At 35.8% G+C, this 24676-nt stretch overlaps 1 protein-coding gene across 7 annotated transcripts in view; it reads right to left on the bottom strand.

Annotated features, from left to right (window-relative positions):
* LOC134678621 (ras GTPase-activating protein raskol) overlaps positions 1 to 24676 on the bottom strand; it is a 212688-nt gene that overhangs the window by 63055 nt on the left and 124957 nt on the right. Inside the window, exon 2 of one of the 7 annotated variants that reach the window (XM_063537259.1) lies at positions 10678 to 10888. The exons of 5 other annotated variants lie outside the window; for them this stretch is intronic. In XM_063537259.1, coding sequence (XP_063393329.1) covers positions 10678 to 10852 — 175 coding nt within the window. In that variant the 5' untranslated portion in view covers positions 10853 to 10888. The remainder of the gene's footprint in view (positions 1 to 10677; positions 10889 to 24676) is intronic. One more of the 7 variants, XM_063537260.1, reaches the window with a different exon arrangement.

Raw genomic sequence — 24676 nt, 5'->3', positions numbered from 1 at the left:
AATCAATTCACTTTCGAGTATTTACTTGTACAGTGAAACCTGGTTAATTGGCACCTGGATAAATGGAAAACCTCAATAATTGCAACCAAAAGTCCGGTCCCGGTCCCTTGAGACCAAAAGGCCTCTATAATTGAAATTTTGGAACCTCTATAATTGCAATTTATATTTTAGTGCTTTTCGTAATTTTGCCTCTGTAATTGACCACATCGCAAATTAAGACCTCTATAATTGACACTGTGCTAAAAAAATCCGTTATTTTTGCTCTTTTTTTACCTCTATTATTGAAACGAGTCTTACTTATTACCTGTGTAATTGAAATAATGTAGTTGTAGACAGCAGAAACAATTTTTTTAATAGCAATGATAATTTTATTTATATCTCCATCCAGAATTCAATTTATTTATTGGGTATCTGTCACTGGCCTGTAGTAGGTGAAATAGTTTTGATCAATAAAAAACAAAGTATGCTTTTTACATTCTAATAAAACTTTATTCTACAATTCAAGGGAATTTTTTAAACCCAAATGATAAGAAAATAAAGTGGTAATTAATGTAGTGTAAAAGTGCAAGTATAGAGAGAAGCAAAATATAGACCAGAAACCCAGAATGTAAGCGTGCAAATCTACTTTAAATGGTTTTTTGCACCTCCATAAAAGAAATTTGTCAGAACGCAACCTCTATTAATGAAAACCTCAATTTTTTGAACCTCGTTAATTGACACGACCTGCTTAAATGAAAAACCTGGTTAATTGACAAAAACTGGCCGGTCCCTTGAGATTGCAATTATCCAGGTTCCACTGTACTTAGTATTTGGTACCTAGTATTTATAATGTGAAATTCCAAATATCATAGCAACTAACTGCGTTATTTATAAACGTACTTGGACTACACATAAGTCAAAATGGCGAAAAAGTTCGTTTGGCTTTATCCGTCACTCAGACAATTGCAGCTGTGAGAAAGGAACAAAACAAATGAGTTAATTAACTGGGCATGTCAAGTTCTATGAACACGGCTATGTTACAAATACTAGGTACATTATGATACTCGTAAGTTAAGATTTTTTTGTAAACCTTACCTTGCCCTCAAACTGCCCCCTATAGTCCGACGTATGGTTATTATTATACCTATTGCCAAAATGGCATGTATTTATTTTCAAGAAAAATGGGAAAACCTAAATGAGCATTGATCAACATTTGAACCCTCAATACATGAGACTAGAAGTATCTAACTATTTATATTTAATTCAATAAATAACTTAGAACATACTTTAGAAAGTACCTAAAAACATAGCTATAGGTACATATGTATATGTATAATCAAAATTAAAAAATTAAACACTAAAATGTCTAAGAAACAATAGCACATTAGGTACCTACATAATACTTATTTATTATTCTAAATAAAATATATTTCATATTTTAAATAATAAATAAGTATTATGTTCTTATTAATGTGCTATTGTTTCTTAAATTTTATTATATTTCTATGAGTAGAATTGCGAAAGTCACGGATGATTTGGAAGCTGAATATAAAGAAATGAATGATGATCGAAAAATTTATGAAGTTAAAATTCTAACTGACTCGCTCTTTGTCGCGTCATACCGGATCCTTAAGTTCCTTATTTGTTAATAACAATTAAAAACATTAGCAGTTGTGTATGTACCTAGTTAAACCCATGCAGCCGCAAAATTGCAAGACCCCTTAATTCATGAATAAGTTCCATATACGTGGTAACTTCACACAAAAAGTAGTTCACGCTAATATAAATATTTACTCAATTGTATCAAAAAATTTTGATAGCCTAATACGTAACCAATTAGTTAACCTGAAGACAGAGAAATAATGCCATAAGTGGGTACAATAGCCCAAATGACAACGGCTTGTCCAATGAACAACATCAACAACAACTACTCTGGTTTTATAAAACACTTAAAACAGTTACTTTAGCATTACCAAAAATTAAGAGGGAACATACCGAACAAAAGCCAACCGAGTTCATCGTCGCTCCACGAGGGGTCCATAAGTAAACTCGTAGGCAACTTACTCACACTAATTGAAACTTCACTTGGACAAATTGACACTGATAGCCGAAACGAGGGCACGCGACGACATGATAATTCCACAAAACTCTTTATATCGTCAACTCGATAGGGCACGCGAGTTGAAATGAACTTTTATGTAAATACTGTTTTGGTTAGGCATGTCAATGTGCAAACGACAACTGTGCAACGATTGAGCAATGGCGATAGCGCTGATAGGTAAATAGGGCTGTTGTGTCACCGTTCTATTATTACGTGTATAAAATAAAATAGACACCAGCTAAGTAGTGTTACTTGTAGAATGTCAAGATAAGTATTACTTTACTACCCACTGATATGTAATAATGTAATAACTAAAACAAGGCAAGAATAATTAAGAAAAAAACATCAATAATATCTAAGGTTTTGTAAAAATACAAATTGTTTACACGTCGCTGAGATTTATGTCGGGCAAACGCCGGAAGGCGAGGATAAACATAACTTTTCTCGGCTATAATTAACATATAATAGTACATTTCGATGCTAGTGCGGAAGGTATGTCATTACTTCACGAGTACCGAGATATCTTGCCACGAGCCGCAGGCGAGTGGCAAGACTCGGGACGAGTGAAGAATGACATTTCCGCACGTGTATCGAACGACGTTTTTTAATACAGTTGCGAAAAAATAAGAAAAACATTGTTAATCGTACACTAAACAAAAGTGGTAACAGTGACAGCTCGGTTAGACGTCGTCTTTAAGTATATTATATCTATGGGCGTTTGGCAGCTATTCCGTTCCATTCAGTCAACTTATTAAGAACGGAATTTTCAATATTGAATATTAAAAAATAAACGTGTTATAATGATGAAGAGGTAAGTAATTAAATATGAAATATGTAATATTTTTCGTATTCTTACATTAACGGTAGGTTTTTATGCTGATTACGACGTTTAAAGGATACTAATATTAACACTCATCAATAAGTAGTCGTGAATTGGAACAAGTATAAATTTAAAAAAATTGGAAAAGTAAAAAGCACTAGTTCGAGATAACCAACTTTCCGCACGCTAAACAGCTACGTAAAGTAGCACTTTTTGAGCAACTGTATTAAAAACAGAGTAAAAGCTTAGCTGTGCTGTCGAAGGCGTAAACAGTACAAAAGGAGATATAAAAGGGAAACTGTACTATATCGAGACGGACTCACTGAGTCAACGCTGTTGCATCAAGCACCTACGTTTCAAAAAGCTTAAGAATGAGAACCGTTTATCGATTCAAACGACGTTTTCAACGTGATGAGTACGCTTCTCCCACGTGGGGTCACACGGGCACACGGGGGCTACATCAAATCTGCCCAATCAAACTCAAATAAACTAACACCAATACAATATGTTATAGTTGTCTAAACAAAACCAAAGCCGTGCATTAATTTGTTTGGAATTTTTCCTCCGAATGTATAGCTGTAGAACACGTTCCTGGCCCAATTTGTATGCGTGAAATGGCACATCTGCATTGGCGTTGGATGCGGAAATAATATTTTTGGCACGAACTCGTTAAAATCAGGCCAAAACACAACATTATGGAAGTAGTAGTATTAGTTATTTACTGGAATATAGAACTGGTTTTTTTTTAACTGAGTAGCTTATACCAGTTGTTTAAATAAAAATATTATTACGAAATGATAAAACAGTAACGTTCAATATTTTTCAATTACAAACGACGGTATATCTTACGACGTGCACATATTTTAAAAAGCACAGGATCTAACGTCTGTTCTATTATTCATACACAACAATGTACAAGGACAAGGGAAGCTGCTTAAAAATGCAAAAATGTTAAACGGCTACAGTGAAACTCGTTGCATCGTTACAATTACATCATTGTACTTAAACTGAGTAAAAATAACGGTAACCGTAGTATTAGATATACATACCTACAACATAATCATATCATTAGAATATTAATAGTGTAATTATTTATTTTATTCTCAAAAAACTTGGTTTCACATACTTACTAACATAATTAAATTAATTATTTATATAAATAAAAATACACATTAAAGTTCTATTCTATCCATTATTAAATTGCACAAAGCACTGCCCAATAAAGTGTTTGTCAATGTAATGCAGCATTCAACTTATTTATATTGCCCTGCGTTCTCAGGAAGTCAGCAGGACTGCATGACGGAGGCGTGGATAAAATAACTAATAAACAAGATGGAGGATGTCCAACACGTTCCGATTCGGGAGCGAGCGGATGCGACATACCGATTCCTCCAACCGTATCCCACGCGCAAACTATCCCTCTCGCGCTCATGACTATTAAAAGGGACGGTGATATGTGGTCTCGTTTTATGGTGTCGATGCAGAATCGACGTATTAACGGTGATCTCGTATTCACAGCTTCCACGGTAAAGTCGACATCCGGCGGCAACGGCGTGTATCAGCAAACAGTGCACAATTATTTACTACCTGCGTTAAACATGGTTTAACTATCACATTTTCTGATTGTTTAAAGATATTGACTTAAACTCTTATGATACTCAAAAAATCGAAAATGAGGCATGTATAACTATATGGTTAATCTACAATAAATTATGTTAACAACATTTTCCATAATTTCAATAACTAGGGAGGAAAATGGGGACTACGTTTGTATGATGAAGCGGTCGACCAATATCGTCTTAATTATTTAACCTACCTTCTTTGGAATACACATGCCGTACGCTATCATGTAAGTTTAGTGTAAAGGTCAACCTAACTCATCAAACAATTGTTTAGCATAAAAGTAATTAAGGGTGATAGAACTGGCCCATTATCCTCAAATGTGTTTTCACGTATTCCGATGATATGGAAAACGTATGAGTTAGTTTCATGCGTTATCCCTCTGCCGACGCAGTCAAGTATGCAAAGTGCGGCTTAGGTACTGATAGGTAATATAGGTATATTGTATATTGACTTTGTTTAAATTTTAGTTTCTAAATTATGTCCGTGGTTAGTGATGGACATAGTTCATCACGCTCACTGAGTAAGCACTTGAGCAGCAAGTGGGCGAGCAATTAAAATAACAGCAAACTGCAGCAAAAGAAAGCGTTAGCTTTTTGTCACGCTCTCTAAAGCACAAGTCTTAACACGTTTACGGGTTAATAACAACACCCTTTCTTCGCTTCGAGTTTGGGCCATCTACTTAATGCGAATGCGAACTCGCACCTTTCATCGAGCAATGTTTACTCGTTTTAGCCACGTGGCAAAAGTAGCAAATGCCACGGCCCCGCGCGTTTGGAGGCCCCGCGCTCCTACGCATTGTGGCCGTAAAAAACTTCGACAAAATTAAAACAATCCAAGGCCCCATGATAGAATTTACTACAGGCCCCGCGCTGCATGGCTTAATCCGGCAGTGTTTACTCTTTGCGTTTCCTAATATTATGTTACACGGTAGAACTGATATCATCAGTTTTTAAAACGACACAATTGCGAGTTGCTAATAATATTTTTGATGACTACAATATTAAGTAGCTAACGTTAGTTAATGTAATTTGTCTGAGCGACCCTTGACTTAAAATTAATTAATTCAATCGTAGAATTGCCTAGGTCGCCTTCTTGCTTGGAAAATAAGTTGTTAATCGCATTAGCACAAAATAAGTAATAGTACAGTACAGAAAGGACACTTCCTACAAAACTGAAGTTTGACAGCGATTCAGGGTTGAATTATGATATCCCTTTCTAACTTATGGCACTACTTGTGTCAACCCTAGTAATTGCTCGGAGTAATGCTGAGAAGAACGGAGCCGAGTTTGCCAAAGTCAGGAGTGTCTCCTCACTGGCAGTAGTAAAAACTAGTGTCTGCGTGAATTACTTACAGGCAATAGGTTCCCGCGTAGACCCCACACTCTATCAGCAAGTCGTGGTAAAAAATCCAGGTGACGCGACGTTATGAAGATGAATGTAGATTGTAACTACTTACCAACGAAACCAACTGGATACATAACCTCCAATAATAGAGGATATTTCGTAACTTAATATCGGTACTTACCTGTAACAAAAATAAAAGGGCTTAGCTTAGGTATTAGCAGTCTTAACAAGCATTGACTTATCCAGCTTACGTTTACTGGTTGAAATGAAATGGTGTGATTCGTCCATGCTAATGCATATAAAAATCTCACTTTAAAGCAAATAATTATGGCATCCATGCTATTTTCTGCCTTATATATGGCAAACAAAAACATACAAAAGAGAATTATGCATATTGGATTGATTCTAATGTTTCCTGTTAAAATTGTGTACTTCTGACGAAATAAGAATTGAATTTTCGTGAACTCAAACAACTAGTGCGGAAGCTGGATAGAGTTTTTCTCTTGAAGAATGTGGCAGGTAAAACAGTTTCTAAGAGCCAGGGCAAATAAAAAGCATAGACAATTTAGTAATGATCGCCTTCCGAGCGTAACTAGTTTTTTATAGCGCCGTGCGCTCTCTCTGTCAAGTGCTATGGAAGCCAGTTTTCTCTGGGCAAAGCTGGTTCGCATATATGGGGCTATTAACAACTCTGTGCCACCTTTTGGGATCGACCACTATGTATAGATAATCAGCAAGTTGTTCGAGTTCTGATACAAATAATCTCAAGCGTGGTTTAAGCATGTTTCGATAAACCTGCTAGACTTAGGCCTAAAAGAGCGAATAATAGGGTATGTAGGTACTGTAACTACGTACAATTGCTACATATAACACTAAAGTCCGCAGCGACACGCATCGTTCGCAAAATGTTCTTTGATGTCTTTGAACTTGTAAACGTTACGATTTTCGGAGTCTCTTATGTAAATCGCTGCGTAAGAGCATTGACATAAAAGAAACAAGTCGTGCCCCAAAATAGTCATGCAGATGAAACAATCCGGCGGACACATCTCGTTCTTAGAAGTGGGAAGTTTTAATTCTCAATTGAGGACAAAGGCGGCTCTTGTATCGCGAATTGCCATGATGCAGCACACGCCACGTCACACATCCCTCTAAAACTAGAAGGCCGCAACTACAATGAGATTTGTGAATCTTAGTGTGAACCTAACAACTGTGTGTCAACGTTCAAATATAATTGCTTTACATTTTTTATTAACAACACTGGGTAAGAAAATGGGGCAAATTACTTTTCGATTGAATAATATAATTGTACCTAATACTTTGTACATAATTATAATTAATTAACCGAAAGCTGACTATGAATGAACGGAAATTGATCCAATTTTACATGAAACTGTATATGACGCTATTGCAGCTCGAAGTATGAATTACTACTATTCGTTATTGTTGCCTATGTTGTGTTACACAAAAAAGGCCTCCTTCCTTTGTAATCACTCAACAAAAACTGGTACACGCATTGCATTAAAAGTTAATTCATTTAATCACAGACCACCTCGTGGACTAAACATGTAGTAATGTTAACACGTATCTAATCCTTCCGGCAAGATATATTCGTCTTTCGGGCTTTGCTAAGCAGGCATGACACTCACATGGAGATAGCTAATGGAATTGACAAGACACATGGATCACAAATGGAAATCTAAAGTTGCAGTAATATTTTTATTTAAAATACATGATCGCAAAAGTCCTGTACAGTAGACTGACTTTAACAAAGCCCAGCGCAAACCATTCGATCTAGAAAGCTGAATTTTTCACAATAGGTAGTTTATTTATGTTATTATAACGTAAGCATTGTAAGCAACCATTGAGAAGGGATTTTGAAATATTCAACCCCTAAGTGGCCTTTTTTAGGCATTTTTTAAACACGTGAAAAGTAATTTCAGCAGTTTTTAGTAATGTAAATTATTTTGGGGTTAAATGGAGATTGAAAGTTTGTAGCAGTAATTATATTTTTAGCGGGGGACATAAATCTTCTTAAAAATTTTTATTAAAATATAAGAAAAATACTTTCATTCTTTAAACAAGAATATAGTTTTCAACGACGACTAAACTACCCAGTGTAGTGGTAAAGGGCGTGAAAGTGCTTCATTTCAAATTCCACATAATTAACGTCGATAACATCTAATTACAGCAATCGTCTGAATCTTCCTTATAGCGTAATGAAAACATTTACTACTCAGTAATCTAGAAAGCTACATATCCATAAGATTTACGTGTAAACATACTACATTTATGGTCCCGAGCGCTAGTAATTACGGATAATAGGCGGTACAAGTCCATGAATATTGAAGTGTAAATAGACATGTAGATCAAACGTTGCTCACGCATTTCTACTGTTTGTGGTTGACCTAGTAGGTTCTGTCAGACCTCCTTTGGAATTTCAAACTAGCACTCCTGAGTCACGTATTGACACTGAGGAAAATATAAGCATTGTTTAAAGGATTGTAGTTATTGACATTATTACTGATTTATTGAATTATAATAGTAAGTAAGTACATTGATTTATTTTTTTACGGAAGTTAATATGAATACCATGAAAAAGGTTACTATTGTGCTTGTTATATGAAGAAGAGTGAACGGAACGTCATATTATAGTAGGTAGTACGTTGATTTTTTTTTATGGAAGATAATATGAATACCATGAAAAAGGTTACTATTCTGCTTGTAAAGGTTATATTGTTATATGAAGAAGAGTGAGTGAGTGAGTAAATAAGATGAATAAGAATGTAACATCGAGCTCTATCGGAGATTGTATGAATAATTATCTGGCCCGTATAAAAACCTATTCAATAGCACAATAATGCTCACAATTTGCTATTGAATTTTTTTCAGAAGTGTAGAAACATTTCAATACGTCGTGTAAAAGAGCAAGTAGTTAGGAGTATTTACGTAAATCCATGGAAACTGTGCCGTGGGAGCCATATTGTCTGCGCTTGGGCGCCTCGTCACGACATCTACTATGTGTACCTACAAGTGAGGCGACATTCAGGCCCAGTCAATGTAGTCTGCGTGGACGCCTAACTACGCGTCATAAAGTCATAAGACACCGTGTTGTGCGTGCGACTCGATTGGATGATTTACAAAAGAAACTAATATCACTCTTGGTTTAATCATAGTCCACTAGATTTCTCCGTATTAGAGACATCTGTTTGGTTTTTCATTTATTTGCGAACCATGTCTAGTGAAATTCAGCAAACTGAATTCTACTGTACATTAAATAAATAAGGAAAATCATGTTTCCAGTGGCTATGTATTATGCTTGTAATTAATTAAACTCATAGCAACAACACAACGCCATCCATGTGTCCTCCAGCCGCGCCTACACCTACCAGCGTTACATACTGAGAAACAGCTTTAAATTTTTTCACTATCACAAGCATGCAAATCCCAGCTTGGCCTCGTGGCTGCATATACTTATCGGCGTCGGTGTCAGTTTCTTTATTGGTCAGCTCATTGTTCCAAAGCTAAACAAATGAAGGATTACTTCACATGATTGCCAAGCGTCGTCCTTTGACGCTTTTTGCCGCGCACAAAGACAATAATTGTTTCTGAGTAAGGGTTATGCGTGGGTTATTGTTCCGTTGCTATTATGAGGTCTGGGTTCATTAATTTCAGGAGTTGCGTAAAAGGTACATGGGTAAGCACTAGGAACTTTAAGGCTTAGTTCTAGTTCCCATAGTGCTGCCATAAATAAAATGGAATTGAAATCTACTGTGCGATTTCTCGAAGTAACTAGTATGTTGAATTGTTGATATAGAAACAATAGCCTTGTTTAAACTAATGTTCCGTGACAAAAGTTTTTTTTTTTCTTAGTAGGTTCCGTCAGTTAGTTTATCATTATCACTGCAGTATTACACAGTATTTTACCTAGTAGCTGCTGATAACACTTTGAATTTATTGAGATAAATAATAATGATAAGTGATAAATGGGTATTTATATCTATGATTTTCAAGTTAGTTAACTATTTCAAAAACAAATGATAAAATGATAGCAGGTACAAAAACATTGCGTCCTTACAGACGCCTCTAGGTACCAGTGAAATACTAGTGTAGGCAAGAACTTAGGTTAACTGGAAGAGCTCCCCGAAAGGGATAAGTGCACCTTTGTACTAAAGATGTGTATTTTTCCTATTTTACGTTTATTTATTTTTTGTACAATAAAGTGTTGTTACTACTACTACTACTACTATTACTAAGAAAATAAAATAGTTGACGCTAAAAACAGTTTTCATTTCGGCGTTAAATCAGGCATCTTCTATGTATTCATACTATTCAGAGGTCATGAAGGTTATGTGCACAAAAAATCACGCGAGCTATCCTTATACAGAAAGCGGCGGTCTCTTGTTGCGGTCCGTATCATAAACACAATGGTGCAAGTATGAATCACTTCAGCCACTAAGTACAGGAAACTCTTACAGCTCACGGCAGATGACTATATTCCAATGTGTACATGTGACTGAGTAAATACACCATCAGCTAAACTAGGCGCCTTGTGCGTGGGACATTAATTGCATTCCAATTATTACGCAGCAAGAAAATCCAGTTAGCGTTAAAATTTGAATAATTTGCTCAGGTACTAGCACTGTTATAATCAAGTACACAACATCTACAACAAAATCAATTATTTTTCATTATATTATTGTATGTTAACAATACAAAGGTTTGAAAGGCTTACTATTTTTATAAGTAAAGTAAAGCAAAATAGAACAGTGTAAAGTTCCGCCATCTAGCGACGAGTAGCCAAAGTACTTACATGCGCGCAATGCATTAAGAGATGGCGGTAGCGTCGACGCGCAGCCTCCTTGCATCGCCGCTAGGGCGGCGTACGATTCGACATCGCATGGCAGTGCTTCGCTGTATTTTCTTTTCCTAAGGATGATGGACTTCCACATCTTGAATCTCGTACTTTTTGGTCTTTGTAGACTCATTACATGGTTTTCACTTCACTTTTGCACTAAAGGTCACTTTAAAAAATATAGCGGAAGCAGTTATAAAGTTGACCCAAAAATTTTTTATTAAGCTATGAGCTTCATCACATATGTTCCTTGAGTAATTCTAAGCATTTCAAGCCTGGGAGGCAATAACAAATGTGTGTCTACTCGGATTTGTAATGGATTCAAACTTTCAACCCCTTTTTAACCCTGTTAGGGGATGAATTTTACAAAACGCTGAAATTACTTTTCCTGTCTTTTAATAATATCCCCAAATACAAAGATTCAAGTCCCGCGTTCGAAAATTTTTTTGATATCCATACAAACTTTCAACTCCTTTTTCACCACCTTAGGGGATGAAAATTTAAAAACGCTGAAATTAGTATTCTTGTATTTTAATAATATATCGTTTTACGAAGTTTCAAATTCCTAGCTTAAAATAAAACTTGAACCCCATACAAACTTTCATCCCCTTTTTAACCCCCTTAGGGGTTGAATTTCTCAAAATCGCTTCTTATCTCTTGTACACTTTATAAATGTAATCTAGTGTGCAAATTTCAACTTTCTATCTTTTGTAGTTTCGGCTCCGCGTAGCAAAAATCTCCAACCAAATTTTTCACCTTTTTACGTTTTTCTCGTAAAATTACTATGAAATTGAAAAAACAAATATCAGCAATGAATTCTACGTCTTTGGTTTATACGAAAATGATACCAAACTTGCCCTAGTACCCACCAGGATCAGAGTAGATTTTTTTTAAAGATGACGGATGGCGGCCGTCTTTGTACCCCACCCTCCCCCCCACTTCAGGCTAGAAATGCTTAAAATTACTCAAATATCAGATGTGATGAAGCTCATAGCTTAATAAAAATTTTTTGGGTCATGTATGGCAGCGTTACATAACTGACTCCAGTAATAGTAGGTAATGTTACAAGCCGTGTCCAGATAATATATACTATACTACCTTGGGATTACTGTTATTGTATTAGATATTTATGTTGATGTGTCAAGTGAACCGCCACCAAATAGTTGGCGTAATAAATCAATATGCACGGAGTTACGAGATCCAATAATCTTCTATGAGCATAGGGGTAGGGGTCAATTCTCTATCTAGAATCGGTTGGGATTGTGTTATCATAATAATATACGATCCTGCATGAGAGATTGCAATTCTTACTATACTCGTACATTCTTCTCAGACACTAATAAATGAGACAGACCACTGACCAGGGAGACCGCCACTTTATTTTTTTAATATAGTGTTGTTCTATAATTTTATGAGCATAGCATAACCGTTACGGTATTGGCAAAAATTACAATAGTTTAGATTGTGTAACATATGTGCTCCGATATTAACATCATCACCGATATTAAAAATATTATGACTGCAACCTGCACCTAGACAATAGGTACATACATCATCTGTAATTAGGCAATTACTGAGACGTGAACACGAATGCCATTAATTAACCATATCACGCACATGTGATAATCCTACGCAATGCAACTTACAGAAAAACTTAGACAATGAAATTATGTACTTAATAAGTATCTACACTTATCTAATTAATTTTCTAAGGCTATTAATGCAGGTAATAAAAATAATACCCATTCTAAGAAATTAACTCAGCGTATTAATCTTTCTCACAGCACGAACTAACTTTTATTGTTCATTAATTTCATTATGTATATCCTCATTACTTTATAGGCGTCAATAGCATTAATTAACTTCTTGGATTAATATAAATGTGTTGTTTAACTGGCCATTATTAGCTCTTAGCGTTGGGAACAAAAAATACCTCAAAAACTTTTTCTCACTTGTGTAATCATTATTTTTTGCTATGGTGTGGATATGTTTAATTATACTTTATGATGCCTACTATGCTTTTTACGCAAATAGCTGCTTAGCTGCCTACACTACACCTACAGACTTTATCAGTGTACTTAATCCAAATAATGTCTGACAATTGACAATGAAAAGTATTCTTTGTAAAGTTTGGTTTTTATGCAACTATTTGTACACGTTGTCTCAGTTGCTTCTGAATGGGTAAAGATGTCATTCTTTCATAAATATTTGATCGAAATCATGACAAATATTTTGATCAGAGTAGGAGGTGTCCCAAAGCCCATATAAAAAATAACAATGTATTTTTCTGCCTAAGAAATCGACTGTGCATTTCTTTTCACGTCCAAGGGGTTGTGCGTCATGAAAAATATTTGAAATTCTCCTTGAAAACCTTCCTTAACCAGGCATAACTAGTTAGTAAAGCGAGCTATCATCATATTTTAAAATGAAATCAATTCAATGCACGTTCAAAATCGAATTCAATAAATTATTTTCAATTAGTTACCCCCACCGCAACGAACGGATCACGCACAGGCACCTTATACGGCCAGCTGTAAATTGGATCACATAACAGTCCGTGATACTTTGAAAAACATCAGGGCCACTTGCCGCGGCGCGAACCACTTTTTAAACATTATCATGAAAAATATAGCAAAAGGTTATGACGTGGCAATTTTGGCAAAAATGTTATTTCATATTCATCGGAAATCGGGAGGTGGGTCATATTTATCTTGCAAGATTTGATTACAGACCTACACAGACAGACAACAAAAGGTGAAACTAAATAAAAGCTTTTATAGAAGGAAATTTATAACGCGATTTGAGGATCATTATGTGTGCTGTGCTGCTGTAAGGGGCATTTCTTTTAAATATGGATCCAATGAAGTCTAAGAGATACTTGGTTGTATTATGGCCGTATCGTATCCATATTGATAATATAAGGCCAGTATCAAGGTAATTTAATAAAAAAAGTTGCAATCTGTTACAGTACGGAACTCAGCAAATAATTTATTAGAAAATTAATGTTTATTGATGTACCTATACGTAGCTAAACAAAGAATAAATGTTATATTTATTTTAATGATTATGTAATCTTAGAACAAAGAAGACAAAGAAACGAGTCCAGTGTTCTTTATGTCGTGAACATATTTACAAGGCTTTGGGACACAGCCAACGCTTTGTAAAAACCATGAGACAAAGCGCATCTCCGCAACGCCGGAGGATTTTCCTAGGGACAATAGTTTTATACCCTGTTGTGCAGTTTAGGCTTGGTTTCTCATTACAACGAAATGCGAGACTATATCGTTAATTTAAACGTACCTAGTAGCCTTATGTCAGGATAAACATTGTTGTTGGCGTTATTGTACACATATCTATTAGTGCTTCTTAGCTAGTAGGTACTTAAGGTGTAAATTTTAGAATGTTCAATGATCAATTTGAGGACGACTTTTATGACAGCATAATCATAACTATTTATATAAGGTCTGTTGCAACTATGGAGAAATACGACTACTCTAAAAATAATTTACATGTTTTCGAAGAAATAATTCCCTTCAAGCTGGAAATCGTTTTAATACCTTCATTTATTTTGGACCTAAATGCGTGTAATCCGAGTTTGCCTAATCTCAAGAGGTACCAACGCTACGTAGATATTCTTTTGTTCATATGTTTGCATAATATTAATATTGCAGTTAGTTAACAAATTGTTAGCAGCTTTTGTTTGAACGCCATTGTTCCACCAGAAAGAGCCCAGACAGAAGGCGCAAGGCAAACGCGGAGGCGGTAAATGTTCTTTAGATCAAACCTTGGAACGAACGTAGTCCTAGGCTGAGGTTAGCGAACACAGAACCCTGCGAGTATGCTTACATATTATATACATACATAAAACCTTACGATATTGCGGTCCCGTCTTCTCATGAATATCCAACGAGATACTTTAGAGTACCATATACTAGCTACTTCTTTTATATGTTGTCGGCTGATGATAAGACCCCCAGAACAAAGTAGCCTCTAATTCGAAAAGTTTTATTTTATTACAACAGAATGCTTTTTAAATATTAACAAAACCTCAATTCTACTTTTGAAACATTTTGAAGTTACGTTCCACTCGAGTACATTTAGATAAATAGCTAATACGCTTGTATCTTACCCTCTGATCCCTGCGCTCAAAGCTTACCGTTGGGTGTGTGACCCAAACCAACTGTAGGTACATACTTACGGAAAATCGTTTGCATACAATAGCAAACTTATAAAATGATTCAACGGTAAATAAAGTACTTAAGACGTTACTTGCGGTCACGACCGCTGACCATCGAGCCTTAAATACCTCGTCAACGGTAACATCCTGTCATTTAAATATAGCTCGTATTTGTACTACTCAAAAGTCTTGAACTAACTGCCGTGTATTCTAAGATTGCCACAAATCTGATTAAGTAATGTATTAAGAAGGATAAGACGCAATAGGGGGCTGGCAAACAGGTGTATACATTCACAGGCTGTCTTAATTGCGTGGGAAACGACCATGTAAGCATTCATATGTGGTGAGAAAAATTATATTAACGCGGTAAAATGAGTCCGCTATATGTATGCAGAAATGTATTTTTGTACATTGTATTGTGTGTTTCGTACATTGAGTTAATCCTGAGCTAGCAATAATTTCTTACTGTAAAATAATTCATTCTTCATCCATCTCTAAGACGTGGTTAGCGAAATAAACAAAAACTTCTTTAACTATTTAATTATTTTTAATTCTTCAAATATATTGCAAGTTAGATAAACTAAGTAAGTACCGAAGGAAATAATTAATCATCTTTAAGAAGGTAAAAGAGAATATACTTAATAAATGACCTAAAAACGAGTTACAAATGACGGTCAATTCACTACAACATTATTACGTCAAAACAGTTTCTGGAGGCAATTAGTCATATTCAAATCCCCAGACTAGAAGGCGTGAGGGCACTACCCACTCGATACTTCGACTGTGTGTGTGTATGACTCACAGGATATCCTACAACGCAACCTAAACCAACACGACTGTTATCTGCTACGCAGAGAGAAATTAATGAATAAACATAATATTGTAGTTTCTTACTTATTCTCTCAAAGTAAGGCTTAACTACCAACGACCTAACGAGTATGGAATGTCAATGTCCAAGCCCGGTAACAGACGGAAGTAAATAAAAAGTTGTTTATCTGTTATGTAATACATACGTATATCCCATAATGTATAAAGCTCACGTTATCATAAACGTTCAAATAATATAGGTACCAACATTGCACAAGTGTGCATATTGTGCATAAGTATGTATTAATCTTTACATCCTCCGAGGCGTACTTATTATGTAGGTACTTTTAGTATATTAAATATAGCAAATTTATATTCTCTTATCTCTCTTATCTAATCAAATGATCGAAGTGAACTTTTGTGTCTACTTAGGGCATACCTACTGAAAATTCCTGGAACTGGCCACTTAGAAAAAATAAGTCCTCTCATATATCAGAATCCAGAAACTTTCAGCATGGCCCACGTATAACACCAAGAAAAACACTAACTATGCCGACGATTCGTATGGTCCCCACGATTTGGTTGTCCTCTGTCTTAAGATGGGCGTGCATTGTGCCAGGTGTCAACTAGCCGTGACCTTAAGGATTAATGAATCATACTCTTCACCTGAAGACATACTCGTATAGACGAACGTAGGTACCTACGTTCGTCTATACGAGTATGTCTTCAGGAGTACATATAAATCGCGTTAATAGCGCTAACCTTGTTATGCTCATCTATTGACGCCATGGGACGTTTTCCATTCTAAAAAGTCCAAAGTATAACCGATTTTATAATAGACATAAGCCTTATTTTCTTTGACGTTTATATAATGGGTAATTACTAAAGTATGGACCAGTGCCAGCTTCATTGTATATGCAATAAACGGTTTTATACCACGAGCCCTACCTACATACATCCTACGATTGTTTAAGCGAGACTGATGATGATAATGATGATCTACTTGAAATAATATTATTATAGAATACTGTATTTGTAAATGCAGAAGCTCACGTGACACGTGACCTTAAATAATTGTATGTACATAATTGTTAATTTACGGACGTGTGGATGGATCTATTCTGCCCTGCTAAGCCGAAAAGCGCTATCTCATAAATGATTTTGAAAATGGAATTCTCAGTTATAGAAGCTAAAGTATAAATTAGCAATGGATTTTCTTTTGAGATAGCGCCACTTGGCTTAGCAGGGCAGTATTTATCCTAAAGATAGATTTATCCTTTAAGTCCACCGCCAGGTGGCTTGGGTTCGACGACGGTGCCGCCCTTCCACACTTCGACTGAAACCCCTTTTCTACCCTACCTACATATGTCTTACCTAACCCTTTGCCTATGTATTACTTATGATTGTTGTTATATAGTTTTGCTTTCATAAATAGTAATACTCTTTATCCTTAAGATAGCTTGTGAATAACATTAAGTTAATATTTTTCGGTATTTACCCATGTATTTTGTATTATTCATATATTTACGAACTCGTAATTACATACCTATACGAGTATGACCTAGCAATGCACGCACAAGAACTTTCCAAAGTTGCGAAACTTTCCACATGAGAAATTCTCGGTAACTTCTGAGAATGTTCTCGAGAACGAGAATTTATTTATTTATCGTAGTTTATACCATGAATATTCACGATAGTTTAGGTGTAGTCCTTACCCCCAGAAAATTCCGACTTTTGGTCGTCCGCTTCCGGTCAGAAAAATGTATGACGGCCCGGCCAAACGGTCAGACTTAGGTAGGGGGTGCTCGTACAAATGTCATAGAGGGACCCTGGCAGTTTTTGACGCCGCCATTTTTTTTCAATATGGCCGACTTTTTTTTTAAACTTTTTTAATTTTGTCCTAGCGCGCTGAAATTTTGGTCACGGAATCTCGGGATCCCCTAGATACTTATGAAAAATTTTGTTTTGGAAAATTGCTACAATTGCGGGAAAACTGGCCACTTTTATTTTGTATGTGTGAATTTACCACTTCATAAATTTAAGTCGCACATTAAGCACTCCTTGTTACGTAAGGCGTACTACACTGTAAATGATTTTATAAACGATAGAGATGCTTTTAAGCCGGTAGCTTGATTTCATTAGTATAATAAGAATTAAATAAATATTGTTTTTTTTTTTACATTGTGAATTAAATATGCTAGTGTCCAGTAGAATTGACACATGAGACAATGATGTTCTCGCTTGATTATATTGTTTAATTTAATTTTAGTTTTGGACACTTGGAGACCTTATACATCTCTAAGTACATATTTATTTATTTGATTTTTATTTTTGATTATACATACTTACCTATATTTTTAATGTTTCTGACACTTAGAGACCTTTACATCTCTAAGTCAACTTAGGCTAGTAATTATGTGAAGCTATATTACTGTCTTTTTATGTAACATATGAGCACAAAATGCCGTGTCTTACAGCTACATGTTATTACTATTTTAATATTAATATAGGCCGGTAGCTTGAACATGTCATGCTCGCTTAAAAGTCTTTGCTTACGGTGGCGTTGTTGATCGCGTCGCCACTTTCCCGAATGAAGGTTGAGGGAGGCGATGGCTGAGATACGCGTCATACTCGTGAACGGGTGCTGTTTGTGGAGACTGGTCTGTTAAGCTAACACGAGCTATTATACTTAGTAACTTTTATTAATTAATTACAGTGAGACGCCTCATTCTGTTCTCGTATGTTTCTTTTCTTTTAATGAATGTATTAATTATACAGGATATTGACTCTTGGAGACCTTATACATCTCTAAGGATAACTTGATAAACTATATAATCTTATAGTTCTGACACCTAGAGACATTTACACCTCTAAATATTATAGATTTTTTTTGTGTGTGTTTTTTTATCTGTATTTTGTATGTAATTCGACATTAAGAGACCATATACATCTCTTAGTAATTGTAATACGTTAGATTGAATTGTTAGTTTTATTTTATAAAATTGTTGATGTTATTATTTTTGCTTTTATGTAAATTCAATGTTGACGTGTAAAAGTGCCCTTGTGGCCTATTTGCTGAATAAATGTTGATGTTTGATGTTTGATGTTTATGGCAACTTTTAAACGGTGCGTGATAGGTGGGGGGTGCTCGACCAAATGTCATAGAGGGCCCCGAGACAAAACAATCTGCATTAAAAAAAACAAAATGGCCGACTTTTTTTTTAATTTTTTTCAAGTTGGTCCGAGCGCGCTGAGATTTGGCATGGCGGGAGATAGAGGCCTCTAGATTCTAATGAAACAAAAAAAAATTTTTGGAAAATATTGTCGAAAGTCGAAATGTTCTCTGATATACAGTGAGAATTTAAGCAACTTATTAGTAAATTTATCACATCAACAAAATAGCTAACTGTAATAGACAATAATATATGCATAATAACATTTAGTTTTAAGTTATGCCTATTTAAACTTTATTTCAAGTATATTCTCTTCTTTAAACAATAATTTCCATGTTGCAGGAATGTTCTGAGAACATTCTCGAGAACGTTTCCGCTTTTTGGGAATGTTCTGCAATTTGTACATTGCTAGTATGACCACGTTTGATATATTGAATAGCTTCACTGCCAAACTTATTCAAACATCGGAAATGCTAGCTACGACGAGATACTTAGTTAAATTAAATTAAAACATTTTGGGCAAAATGGTTTACCGACTGACATCTATTATAAATATTATAATACACTTTCAATACAATATGAATATGTACTATTTATTTCACACCCCAATACACATGAATACGTAATAAACAATGAATGTAAGGTTGACATCACGATACCATTCTCAACCGGCGTAATATTTATTATTATAATATGTTTCGATGTAACATAATAACATGACTTATTTAAATATCACCAACTTACTGATCCGTACACTATCAAAAACAATTGGTTTGAAATGCAGCAGCTCTTGATTAGCGTACTTTAACAAAAAACTAACGACTGGTACGGGACACAGATATAAAAAGAACTTATAAACATCAGATTTCTAACGAGACGTAAGTCTTTGTGCAATTAAAACCATATGATTGTCGTGCTGCACACGTGTGAGAATAAATGGATCACAAGCAATATAGTATATCATGGATACATGTGGTACTATAACGTGTTTTATATAACCCTTATGTCCGTATGATCTCGAGACACGAGTATGAGGAGCCCCAAGGTACAGTAGTGGATTGTTTAGCGATGGGATGCAATACTGGCCTACTGTGTAAAGGCGGGCTTAAATTGAGTGACAGCTACGCTAATAACATCAATAAAACATCCTTACGTTCGGTTTAAAAATATATTACTTAAGAAAATGTCAGCCGGAACTGCGATTGGAATGTATAAGTAAACCAATTTTTTTTAAGTATTTAAGTAAGTACATACATTCCTAGTGTATTTATAAACAAAGTGAAATAAAAGGTTTTCAAGCAAGAGCATTAGACAAGGTAGGTACAACAGGTTTGACGCGTGTCCGGTGGAATGACGTCTGCAACCGAACTTAGAAGGTTAGATCACGCTAGGCGATCTTTCCAGTGAACGCCATGGTCGTTAAATTTAAATATAATACACGGCATGCGCTGGTGGCCTAGCGGTAAGAGCTTACGACTTGCAATCTGGAGGTCGCGGGGCTCGCGGGTTCTAATCCCGGCTCGTACCAATGAATTTTTCGGAACTTATACACGAAATATCATTTGATATTTACTTTGCTTTTCGGCGAAGGAAAACATCGTGAGGAAACCGGACTAATCCCAATAAGGCCTATTTTATGCTGGTATAGTATTTCATACGAATGATACTAATAAAATATTTAAAATAATTGTAAAGTCGGATTAGTCGGACATCAAAAAAACTATAGCAATATTGGACCATTAAGGGCGGGTCGCATTGCCCAGTGGCAAAGTCCACACTGTCCAACTTTCGATTTCCATACAAGATAAGTTCAACTAACAAGTCGTAAGTAACGACGCTTACTATTATGAACAGTTTGAAAAACCGGTCCTAAATGGGTTTGTATTTTGTAAACAATGTTGACACAACGTTTACGCTCGTGGCTAGATGACCTTATCAACTTAGATAAACACGGGTAATTTAGTTCGACCATAACATCTTGACTACTTAATCGATAACGGAAATAATTAAGTACGATAGACACAACATAGTCAATTGAAAAACACATTAGGAGGTGAAAAGTTCGTAGCTGAAAACGTCAATCAGAGCGCGGTTTAAGATCAGTAGGTACCTACATTAAAGACCAACCTGAACTTTACTTTGACGCAGCTAACGCAGCGTAAACGTACACAAAAGAAGCCACTGGCTTGCACATGCACTTTTGCCAATATTTTATTTCATGTAAAGCCGCTTTTTTGACATGAATTTTTGTACATATATCAAAAATACCTAGCAAGATTGTTTTTCTGTCATGATATTTATTAAAAAAAAATCTACGCACTCCAAATCCTAATTTTTCGAAGTAGTTAAACAAAATGTGACTGTTTTAACTGAAATATATAAATAGGTAAAAAGGCTTTAAAATCCTACTTCCGACAGTGGAATTTATGATGGTGATATTAAATACCTTAATAAATAAGCATTTAAACCTCACCACTTTATTGTTAGGTGACATTAAAAAACGTAGATAAAGGACGAAAATTGAATGTTTTAAGTTAGAAAGATATTTACTAAATTTATTAAACTAAGGCGGGTGGAGGGTGCATAGTGGAACCGTCGTAAAGCGCAAAGCGCTGTAAAACAATACATAGAGAGCCAAATACTTGAACCTGCAAAAGCACTCGTCAAAGACCCCTCTGTGCCTGAAGGAAATATTTCCTTAGCCAGCTCAACAGCTTCGCAAATCAAAAAGGACGCAAGTGGAATTGAGGTTTCATTAAACATAAGCTTTTGTTTATACAGCAGAGTATCGAGAGGCATGCGTTTGCTGCTTATCTACGCACTCATTGCACTTAAACGGATTCAGCTCCCCTCAGAATTCCTCGTTGCAGAGGGGTCTAGGTCACCCCCAACCCCCCTAGGGTTGAAGATAAATGAATAATGCTTAATGAATTACGCCAGGGCTCAACATGTTACAGAGACAGGGGATGCTTGCATAAGCTTGCAATTTAGGGGCGAAATTCGATGCATTTATCAAGTCACCCTTTACAAATAGATGCATAGGATTTAGGTGCACGTATCAAAACCGATTATATTGTTATGGAAAACATTGAAACTAGTTACTTTAAACGACTAGATATTTCTTAAGTTTGGAATAATTTAAAGCCTTTCTGTAAAAAAGGGTTGGTTGAGTTTACAGGATGTAAACATGCCGATTGATAGGTAACTACACACAAAACGTACTATACATTGGTAAATTAACGTCATATGCAAAGTTTCCTGGCGCCAATAGTAGCGTTTAATAAGCTGGTTTATTGATTTATATAAGCGACAAAGCGGTTAAGCGAAAGGAAAACTGCTGTTCAATTTCCATAATTATACACATACATAAGTATGCATCCGCCCAAAGCAACTTTCGCTGAGAAATGCAAGTTTCTCTGGTCGCTGTCACGAGATCAATGTAGTTTGACAACTTCTAGGCTTGCTGGTGACAGTGGTGATGGAATGCGAAACGGGAATGTTATGTAAGGCTGGTTGCCACGTGCTTGGTCGCGCGAAGGGTGTGCGCGACGTGCGCCTGCGCGTGCGCCTTGCACTCGCGGTTATCGTCACATTCGACACTTGGAATTGCAATTGCTTAATTTGTCACATCCTGTTTACTTGTGACCCTAATTTTTTACTTATCGATTTAAATAATATGCCTTTACGTTACATAATATTTTAAATTTAATCATGATGACGGTTGTATTGGGAGATTGTAAGAATTAACTAACTACAAGCTCGTGCAATCCCCAAAAAACACATTCAATTGTTAGATTTGCAACATAATCAACGGTCTAATTAGGCTTAGATTGAGTGAAACATTGTACCTCCATACGGATGAAGTGGATAAACAGGCAAGTGGCAAGTATCGCACTGAGATATCAGAAAGTTAGACAGCAAGCGTTTCCCCTCGCGTGACCGCTTCACCAATTGATTCAACCACAACATTAACAGCTCAACTCGCTACGTAACCGCAGTAACTTACGTCGTTTTTCAAAACAACTATTTCAATTGATGCAGATGCTCACTAAAGAAAAATGGCCCCGTTGAATGCAGTAATAGACGGAACGAAATATATAGTCCGTTGCATCACGAGGAAGTGAGCATTACAGATAATTCGTTTGCGAATTAACATTACTCTGAACGAGCCTGCACGAAGGTGATCGGTCAGTGCACGATACCGGGGCCTATGCTTATGCAATATCATCGCAGAAAAACTTGTATGACATGGATGCCTCCATGTCATACAAGTGAACATCCAACCAGTGAACTGGCTGCGCTGCATTATTTATCTCGTTTCGATTTAATGACCGCACTCGCTGAAATCGGAGAGAGAAATATTTGGGCTGTCTTTTACTCGTAAGATGCCAACACACTTCGCATTTCATTTCTGTTCTTAGAAACCAGAAGAGATGCAGATCCCTATTTGTAATTATGTATTACTATTTGCGCGAAGTGGATAAGCGCCATAGACACAACGGCTCCTCAATTCGTTTGACTAAAGACCTCAAGGAAAATGCAGAAATTTAAAGAAAGATGATAGTAGAAGCTTTCAGAGTTATCAAATGTATTTATTCTTTAGATTTAGACTCTTAAATAAATGAAATATTTATTCTACTTAGAGCGTATTTTTCAGTCCACAGTTAAACAGACGCAAAGGATTTATTCCATTGATATCACGATTCTCATGTCTAACTTAATTCGTTAGAATAGATAGCGCACGAGTTAAAAGGTAATTAAATAATTGGTCCTTAATATACGTGTATTTATCAATTTGTGTTTTGGTTTGTTTACTCACTAAGTATTTACGTTCAATACTGTAATTAAATTTAAGTGACAAATATAAAGAAGTTCTTCCTCATGGCCATGTTTGTAATGAATAATTTCATTGTCTTCTCTACAATGACCAATATGACCATGGACTATGCACCACGTACCTACATATATTTATTATTTACATATTTAGGTGAGTAGGTAATTAGGTATATTTTGACTTTAAATTGCAAATCATCTATTTTTCCCGATTGCAAAACATACACATTTCTAGTAAGATGAAGTGTAATTATGTAAAAACATGTTCAATATAAATGATGGTAGCCTGAATACTCGATGCTGGTGATACCGTACATTAATGATAGTGATCAAGAGAGACTGGTACTTCATTATTCCTATACTGACTCATTACGTAACCGCAAGTCTCACACTCTGGTACAGATGTAATACATACCTAATTGTTTTCTATCTTATTTTCTCGGAAACGTTCGTATTTGTCATGCTACTTCAGTCAACCTCAGTACTTATTGTACCGAGACTGACTGAAGTAGCAAGATACATTCGTTCGCTTCCGTGAAAAAACCTATGGTAAATAATTATGCACTACATCTGTATCACAAAATTACAAGCGACGGTAGCGGAGTAGCAAGACGTGCGGCTTCCGAACCGGAGGTCGCAGGTTCATCTTTCGCTCATACTAATGAGTTTCTTGGAACTTATGCACAAAATATCCCTTAATATTTACTAAGAAATATATTTCAATAACACATCATCCGGATACCGGTCACACATTATCGGAAGAAGCGCTAACATAGTATGACAAAATTAGTTATAATAAACGAGGTTAAAACTATTTTCCTAAATCAAATCAGATCACCATTTAGGTACTTATATGTTGGGAACAACAATACAAATATAAACAGACATAGATCCCGTTATCATAGCAAGACCGATTCTTCATGGAAACACTTTGGTTAGAGGTAGGCAACATAGCACGAGATTATCG

The sequence above is a fragment of the Cydia fagiglandana genome, chromosome Z (assembly GCF_963556715.1).
Source record: "Cydia fagiglandana chromosome Z, ilCydFagi1.1, whole genome shotgun sequence".
Lineage (NCBI taxonomy): Eukaryota > Metazoa > Arthropoda > Insecta > Lepidoptera > Tortricidae > Cydia > Cydia fagiglandana.
The sequence above is the reverse complement of the archived record's forward strand: the minus strand, read 5'-3'. Positions and strand labels throughout refer to the sequence as shown.